Source organism: Carlito syrichta, unplaced genomic scaffold, assembly GCF_000164805.1.
Source record: "Carlito syrichta isolate Samal-C Ts95f unplaced genomic scaffold, Tarsius_syrichta-2.0.1 Scaffold301769, whole genome shotgun sequence".
Taxonomy (NCBI): Eukaryota; Metazoa; Chordata; class Mammalia; order Primates; family Tarsiidae; genus Carlito; species Carlito syrichta.
Genome location: NW_007245865.1, coordinates 11,675 through 20,892, shown reverse-complemented (window position 1 = coordinate 20,892; position 9,218 = coordinate 11,675). Strand labels below are relative to the sequence as shown.

General features: G+C 45.5%; 1 protein-coding gene across 1 annotated transcript in view; it reads left to right on the top strand.

Moving 5' to 3' along the window:
• LRIG3 (leucine rich repeats and immunoglobulin like domains 3) overlaps positions 1-7,921 on the top strand; it is a 55,733-nt gene extending 47,812 nt beyond the window's left edge. Inside the window, exons 15-19 of the mRNA XM_008055196.2 lie at positions 158-610; positions 1,664-1,822; positions 4,909-5,052; positions 5,152-5,430; positions 7,271-7,921. Of these exons, the coding sequence (XP_008053387.1) occupies positions 158-610; positions 1,664-1,822; positions 4,909-5,052; positions 5,152-5,430; positions 7,271-7,515 (1,280 nt within the window). The 3' untranslated portion in view covers positions 7,516-7,921. The remainder of the gene's footprint in view (positions 1-157; positions 611-1,663; positions 1,823-4,908; positions 5,053-5,151; positions 5,431-7,270) is intronic.
• Positions 7,922-9,218: the final 1,297 nt, after the last annotated feature.

Here is a 9,218-nt window from a genome sequence, read left to right as displayed (position 1 = left end):
AGACTCCAACTCAAAAAAAAAAAAAAAAAAGCATATCCAGTAAGTTGCAGGAGATTCAAATTTGGGCTTGCAACTGGAATAAATGCAAACAGTAGGTTTGATGATAAGGGAACGGGATTTCCCTGAGGAAGTTAAAAGCATCCGTTTGCCATTGCAGAAACACCGTCATTTTTGCGGCCTCTGTTAGACCGAACTGTGGCCAAGGGAGAAACGGCCGTCCTCCAGTGCATTGCGGGAGGAAGCCCGCCCCCCAGGCTGAACTGGACCAAAGATGACAGCCCTTTGGTGGTCACCGAAAGGCACTTCTTCGCAGCAGGCAACCAGCTGCTGATTATTGTGGACTCGGACGTCAGTGACGCCGGGAAGTACACGTGTGAGATGTCTAACACCCTGGGCACCGAGAGGGGCAACGTGCGCCTCAGTGTGATCCCCTCTCCCACGTGTGACTCGCCTCAGATGACTGCCCCGTCGTTGGACGACGATGGATGGGCCACTGTGGGCGTCGTGATCATAGCCGTGGTGTGCTGTGTGGTGGGCACGTCGCTCGTGTGGGTGGTCATCATATACCATACGAGGCGGAGGCGCGAAGATTGCAGCGTTACCAACACAGGTGTGTAAACAGAAGCTCGGCACGGGGCTGCAGGAGTCACGTCTCTCTGTGGTTCCGTGAATACTTCTGGAATGTGTGTCTTGCAATCCGAGTCCATCTCAGAAGGGTGACTCCTGTGTGTCGAGCTGCAGAAAGAGGGCTGGCTAAAAATAACACTCCCGCCCCAAAGACAACTGACACTTAGAGAGGAACACTTTGTGTCCAAACTGATTCAGAATACCCTGCTGACTTGGAGGTAAGATCCAAATCGCTGACGCAAATATCCTAACTCCTTCATAGGATGTGATGAGAGCCCTTCGGTGACAAGGCTTTACTCTCTGCGGTATTTAAGTCACATGTGTGTGTATGTGTGTGTATGCATTCAGGTGGGATTCTAGTTATTAGTGGAAAGGGACTAGACTTGATTAATAGGTGCAAAGTCAGAAATTGATTAATACTATGAAGCTGGGAATGTGGCAGAAATCTAGCTTAATTCAAGAGCTCAGAATTTTCCATGAAATTCTTTATCTTTTTAAACATTTGTTATTTTTGAAATTGAGAACCGGGCTTGGTGGCTCAGCCTGTCATCCCAGCACTTTGGGAGGCCGAGGCAAGTGGATTGCCTGAGCCCATGAGTTCGAGCCCAGCCCTGGCAACTTCGTGAGACCTTGTCTCTACAATAAATTTTAAAAACTTAGCTGGGTGTGGTAGCACACACCTGTAGTTTCAGCTACTTGGAAGGCTAAGGTGGAAGGAAGCCAGAGCCCAACAGGTCAATGCTAGGGTGGCTGTGAGTGTGCCACTGCACTCCAGCCTGGGTGACAGTGAGACTATGACTCAAAAAAAAAAGTTTAGGAGATGCATTCTGCAGGCGATAAAGTAGAAAATCAACTCATAACTTCCCAGAGAAGCAAAGTCTTAATGTGCCTTTCCTGAGTACTGTACAATCAGGAACGTTAGCCAGAGTAGATCTCCTGTTGTTTAATTTATACAGAAACCAAAATAGTCTATACTGTTCTTCCAAAAAACCTGTGGGGTGACTGTGATCATTCCTGGCTGTTGTTTTTTTCACAGATGAAACCAACCTGCCAGCAGATATTCCTAGTTATTTGTCATCTCAGGGAACGTTGGCTGACAGACAGGATGGGTACGTCTCCTCAGAAAGTGGAAGCCACCACCAGTTCGTCACATCTTCAGGGGGTGGATTTTTCTTACCACAGCATGACAGTAGCGGTAAGTGTTTAAAATGGACGTGGGCTGTAGTTGTTTTGAAGTGACGTGGTGGGAGGCTTACATATAACATTAATTTTCGCAAGAAATGGATATATTTAGAACCTGGCCCAAGATCACCAGAAGTCTAAGATTGTGCATTTCTATACCCTTCTCTTAAATACTAGAAAAAATATCTAGGCTGGGCGTGGTGGCTCAACCCTGTGATTCCAGCACTTTGGGAGGCAGAGGCAAGAGGATGCCTGAGCTCAGGGGTTCAAGACCAGCCTGGGCAGCATGGCGAGACCTTATCTCTACAATAAATAAAAAAATCAGCCAGATGTGATGGCACATTTGTGGTTCCAGCTACTTGGAAGGCTGAGGCGGAAGGATCGCCTGAGCCCAGCAGGTCAACACTGGGGTAGCCATGAGGGTACTATTGCACTCCAGCCTGGGTGACAGAGTGAGACTCCGACTCAAAAAAAAAAAGAAATCTTTGTCTTTTACATTTTGTTTATATCATAAACATTCTTTGGCCCTGAATGTTCTCTCCTTCCTTAAATGATATTGGCTGGTTTCTCACGGGGTCTTCAATGTCAGATGGTTTACATCATTCTATTAGAGAAGTCTAAATCTGACCCTTGCCTTAAATGCTGCATGATTTGGAGAATAAAAGTGGAGGCAGGGCTGAGCTCGATGGCTCAGCCTGTAATCCCAGCACTTTGGGAGGCCGAGGCGAGTGGACTGCCTGAGCCTGCAGGTTCGAGACCGGTCTGGGCAACTTGGCGAGACCTCGTCTCTACAATAAATCAAAAAATTAGCTGGGCGTGGTAGTGTGCACCTGTAGTTCCAGCTATTTGGAAGGCTGAGGCAGAAGGATTGCTGGAGCCCAGGAGGTCGACGCTGGGGTGGCTGTGAGCGTGCCACTGCACTCCAGCCAGGGCAATGGAGTGAGACTCCAACTCAAAAAAAAAAAAAAAAAAAAGCAGAGGCAGCATGATACTGGGGTTAGGCCTGGTTCCAGACCTCCTTCTGCTGCTTACTCTGTGGACTGTTCAGCAGTAGCAGTGCTGCCCAGTGAGGCAGTTTTGCAAATTAAGTGAAATGAAAATGGAAATTGACACAGTGCTTGGCACACATCAAGAACTCAGCAAGGGGCCAGACTTGGTGGCTCAGCCTGTAATCCCAGCGCTTTGGGAGGCCAAGGCGAGTGGATTGCCTGAGCCTGAGGGTCCGAGACCCTCCCAGGCAACTTGGCGAGACTTCATCTCTACGATAAATCAAAAATTAGCTGGACGTGGTAGCGCGCACCTGTAGTTCCGGCTACTTGGAAGTCTGGGGCGGAAGGATCGCCGGAGCCCGGTAGGTCATGACTGTGATGGCCGGGAGCATGCCACTGCACTCCAGTCTGGGCGACGGAGTGAGACTCCAACTCAGAAAAAAAAAGGACTCAGCAAGTAGAAGCCATCGATGATCTTTTCAAATAGATTTCCATCTTTCCCCACAAGCATGTGTTGAGTATTTGCTCTGTGCCAGATGGTAGAGCTGGGAGAGAAGAATATTTGTTTTCAATTTCGCAGTTGAATCAGTGGTGAGATAAACAGTTTTTTTAAAAGTTGCAAAGTGCTTGGCAAGGCAGTGACAGAGAATTTAGAATTGGAAGGTCTGAGCGTAAAAATGAGTGAGTCTTTTAGTTAGACCCATTTGGTGGCAAACAGCAGAGACCCAAACCCATTTGGATATAATGGAGTTAGCTGAAAAGACACGAAAACCTCCAGGGATGGAATTGGAACCTGGCAATGTCAGATGCCCTGGATCCTGGTGAGGCCACCAGCACTACTGAGTCACAGTCTGCAAACCTGCTTCTTTCACAGACCACTGCCGCCTGGCCTCTGACTGCTCAGTTTCTGCTTGTCAGGCACATGGCTCTTCTTTGACAATATTGCTTACCCTTCACCTCCTGTGTCCATGACTCACAGGCATAACATTTCTGTGTTGTTAAGTTCAAAATACCCATGAGGTGATTTTTTTCTTTTTGGTTGGGTTCATCTTTGAGCTGGGCAGAGGTCATTGGTCAAGTGCCATCCCTGGATCTGGTTATCTGTGACCTTTTGTAGGAAGGAGGCAACTCCGATGGAATGTGGTTCACACCATGGCTGCTTGGGCTCCAGGATCACACCAGTCATTTTCCCCCAGGAACCAGGTGGGACCACACAGCACAGTAGCTGATCATGTCCACTTGTGTTTTTGGAGCCAGAGTCGCACTCCATCGCCCAGGCTGGAGTGTAGTGGCACACTCATGGCCACCCCAGCGTTGACCTGCTGGGCTCCAGCAAGCCTTCTGCCTCATCCTTCCAAGTAGCTGGTACTACAGTCGTACGCTACCACACCTGGTTAATTTTTGATTTATTGTAGAAACGATGTTTCGCCAAGTTGCCTGGACTGGTCTCAAACTCGCGGGCTCAGGCAATCCACTCGCCTCAGCCTCCCGAAGTGCTGGGATTATAGGCTAAGCTACCAAGATTGACCAGCAATAATTCTCTTTAAAACAACAACTATAGGCCAGGCTCGATGGCTCAGCCTGTATTCCCGCGCTTTGGGAGGCCGAGGTGAGTGAATTGCCTGAGCCCGCGGGTTCAAGACCCGCCTGGGCAACTTGGCGAGACCTCATCTCTACAATAAATCAAAAAAATTAGCTGGGCGTGGTAGTGCGCGCCTGTAGTTCCAGATACTTGGAAGGCTGAGGCAGAAGGATCGCCAGAGCTCAGCAGGTCAAGGCTGTGGTTGCCACGAGCGGCCACTGCACTCCAGTCTGGGCGACTGAGTGAGACTCCAACTCAAAAAACAACAACAACAACAACTATAAGCTAGGTGCAGTGACCGAGCCTGGCCTGATCATGTCCTCTTTTAGTGAACTGTCACCTGTTTACTCAGTCCCTAGACCATAGGCCTCAATCCATTTTTATAAAAACCCTACTATAAATTTTGTTTTCCTGTATCATGTTCTAATTAAACTTTCATCTATAAATATGGAAAATGCCAACATGAGGGAGCATGGTGAATGGTATGTGGATGAAATTGATTCAGTGACTAAGACGTTTATTTTAAAGGGATCTGCCATCTTGACAATAGCAGTGAAGCTGACGTGGAAGCTGCCACAGATCCGTACCTCTGTCCCTTCCTGGGGTCCTCAGGTCCTGCGTATCTGAAGGGGAACATGTATGGCTCAGATCCCTTTGAAGCCTGTCATACAGGTATGTGGTTTTCTTTCCTGAGTACCGTTCTGTTCCCTGGAGAGACTTCTGGAAGTGCTAACTGTTATCTCCTTCTGATATTATCCCCAAATCAAAAAGGTTGCAGTCCTGACCCAAGAATAGCTCTAATGGACCATTACGAGCCCAGTTACATAAAGAAAAAGGAATGCTACCCCTGTTCTCCTCATCCTTCAGAAGAATCCTGTGAACAGACCCTCAGCAATAAGAGGCGGCCTTCACACGTGAGGAAGCTACTTAACACCAGTGACTCACAAAATGAAGGCCCCGGGATAAAAAATATGTGTCTAAACAAGTCCTCTTTAGATTTTAGTACAAACCCAGAGCCGGCATCCCTTGCTTCGAGTAATTCTTTCATGGGTAAGTGTATTCACTTATCATTACTTGTCTGAGGATAAGCTGGGTGCAGTGCCTCACACCTGTCATCCCAGCACTTTGGGAGGCAGAGGCGAGAGGATTGCCTGAACCCGCGGGTTCGAGACCAGCCTGGGCAACATTGCAAGACCTCATCTCTACCATAAATTAAAAAGAATTTAGCTGGGTGTGTGGTGCACGCCTATAGTTCCAGCTACTTGGAAGGCTGAAGCGGAAGGATCACCTGAGCCCAGGAGGTCGAAGCTGCAGTGGCCGTGAGCATGCCACCGCACTCCAGCCTGGACGACAGAGTGAGAGGCCAACTCCAAAAAAAAAAAAAAAGACTCATATTCCAAGTTGTGTGTGGGAGGACAGTGAGAGCTTTGAATGCCAAACTGGTGAAAAAAAATGGCTTCTTTAACGAAGTCGCCATGACATCCTCCTAGTCAGTAGAAAAGTTTCTAAAAGCAAAAGCAGAGGTGGGGATTTTACTTAATGATGTGTTTAATCTGTAACTAAGCCTAAGGCACTTTCTGGGTAACACTGTGTGTGGCAGCGCCTATGAGACAAGAGTTTGGGGAGCGACCTGGGAGCTTAGATTGTCAGCCATGTGGAAAAAGTGGTTTTGGGCTCCCACAGCCTCTGGGGTGGAGTTGCGTGCTCTGCATGACTGTGGTTTGGTGTGTCTAGTGGCTTCTAACTGAACCTGCAGTTGAAGGGTGGAAAACATCATCCTACCTAGCAACAACTGCTCGTCAGACAGACTGGCTTACCTTTGGCGAAGGAAACTGTCGAAACCTTGAAGCCCAAATTGGTGGCATTAAACACCAGCTGGCACCGAAATGAGATGGTGGATTTTTTTGGGTCTAGTGCATGGAGACAATGGGACAGAGCAGAGGTCATCTTTTCACTGAATGGAAAGAGATGGGAAAATGAACCACAACTTGTGTTTTAAAAAGTAGATAGAATTTAAAAATACTCCGCTTTTAAGAAATTTTGTATTTCGTCACAGGATAACTATATATATTTCTTTTTGAAACAAATGAAAATACATTCACCTTATTGAGGAGGTAAGGATTTGATTCAATTGAATAATATTTTACTGAAATGAATGACTAAAGGGCAGCTTGGATGGGTTTAGAGTCTGTAACATTCAGTGATCTGTCATAGAAACAAGGAACTGAGTGTCATGTGTTCTCACTCATAAGCGGACCCTGAACTATTATCAGAATACTATGAGAAAAGGATTGGCAGTAGTGGGAAACTGCCAGGGGAGGGAGCAGGGACACACTTCATCAATAAGGGCACCCGATCTCAAACCATGTGACATGGGGACCAAAGTGAGGCCCAAACTTTACCTGTACAGTGACCATTTGTATACCTTACCCTGATTTGTACACCATATCTTTAAAATAAACATGGAGGAAAAAAGAATAATGAAAAAAAGATTATTTTGAAAGCAATGTTCTATATTCAGATACAGTTAACTTGGATGTTACTATCTAACATAGCCTTCAGAGAATTGCAGACCGTCAAGTACTAAAGCCAGGATTTGGGGGGGACTTCAGGAGCTTTGTTGTGCAAAGATGAATATTCCTAGAGGTCATGAGAGGGGACGTGATGGGCACATTTGCTCAGTGGATATAAATGTGAGTGCAGGTATCTTCCATTCTGTAAGTAATCTATCCGGAACTCAGACACACATTCACCTGAGTACCCCAACATGGACTTCTAGAAAACGCTCACTCGTGTTCACGGAGCAAGATGCTTCTTCGATTGAAATGTGTTTTGTTGAGGTACATGCCAGCAAAAGGCCCTGTGTGCTTAAGAGGTTTATTTCTTCCAGGTACATTTGGGAAACCTCTCAGGAGAACTCACCCAGATGCCTATTCAGGCTTTGGATGGCCATCAGATTGTCAGCCAAGAGCCTTCCGCTTGAAAGCTCATTCTGCTTCAGACTTGGACTCTGAGTCAGAGGAAGATGTGAAAGAAAGGACAGATTTTCAGGAAGAAAATCACATTTGTAACTATCCACAGACCTTAGAAAACTTCAGGACTCCAAATTTTCAGTCTTATGACCTGGACACATAGGCTGAATGGGACCAAAGGAAAGCTGTAACTTACTACCTCAAGTGAACTTTTATTTAAAAGAGAGAGAATCCTATGTTTTTAAATGGAGTTATGAATTTTAAAAGGATGAAATGCCTTATTTATAACAGATGAACCAAAATTACCAAAAGTTAAAAAAATTTTATACTGGGAGTAACTTTCATATAAGAATACCTTTTAAAAGTATTTTATAACTGTTTTATGCAGAAAAAGTATCTTATGTAAATTAATGGTATAAATTCATGACTATTTTATGTATTTTTATAATGCCAGATTTCTTTTTATTGAAAATGAGTACTAAAGCATTTTAAATAATACCTGTCTTGTACTTTTTTTGAATAGAGGTCACTTCATTATATTTTGCACATTATATTTAATAAAATGTGTCTTTTGATGATGCCAAGCCCTATTTATACCATAACAACTTTTATTGTTTTTTTGACACATCATAAGCTTAATTTGTTCACATTATCGTGTCTCAAATTGATGGCAATTGTATGTAGCCCCTTAGAGTAGGAGCAAGGATCACCATTCTTCCTGCTTCCCAATATTGTCGTCACACAGCTTCACATCAGATTGTGTATGTGAAGGCACATCGTGTACAGAAAGGCTTTGAGCTACATTGATTTATTTCTTACTCTTCAAACAAAAAGATTTTGTTTGTGTGTAGTCTAGTGTAGCACAGTACAGCCACCACTGCTAAAATCACTGCTCACTCACTCCATGTTTCTTTTTTTTCTGAGTCAGAGTCTCATTCCATCACCCAGGCTGGCGTGTAGTGGCACATTTACTGCCATCCCAGTGTCGACTGGCTGGGCTCTAGCGATCCTTCTACCTCAGCCTTCCAAGTAGCTGGGACTACAGGCACGTGCTACCACACCCGGCTGATTTTTGATTTATTGTAGAGATGAGGTCTTGCCAAGTTGCCGGGGCCAATCTCAAACCCACGGGCTCAGGCAGTCTACTCGCCTTGGCCTCCCAAAGTGCTGGGATTACAGGCTGAGCCACCGAGCCCGGCCTAATGTTTCTTTAATTTGTAAGAATGCCTTTTGTGGTCTGACGCCTTATGCTTATCCAAATAGTTTCATGTTCGCCTTCCTTTTTATTATAACAAGCAAGTGGTTTATCGCACATTTCTATAGCTGAAATGACTAGAGCAGAGGTACATTTTCATGCACTGTTCTGAGTTATAATGGTATGCCGGTAGAATTCTTTTCTGTTTTGGTGGGTTTTTTGTTTTGTTTTGTTTTTCTGGAAGAGCAGTTCCTAGATAAATAGAACTTTCAAACTGTCCTTCAGCATTCTTTAAGTATCCACGAGATGTTTATTCAACTTGGTCATCACAACTCTAGTTGTTAAAAACTAAGCATCAGGCCGGGTGCGGTAGCTTAAGTCTGTAATCCCAATACTTTGGGAGGCCGAGGTGAGGGGATTGCCTGAGCCCATGGATTCCAGAGTGGTCTGGGCAACTTGGTGAGATCTCATCTCTACAATAAATCAAAAAAGTTAGCCGGGCATGGTAGTGCGTGCCCGTAGTTCCGACTTCTTGGAAGGCTGCAGCAAGAAGGATCACCGGAGCCCAACAGTTTGATGCTGGGGTGGCCATGAGCATGACACTGCACTCCAGCCTCCAGAGTGAGACTCCAACTCAAAAAACAAAAAAAACCTAAAAAACTAAGTATCCA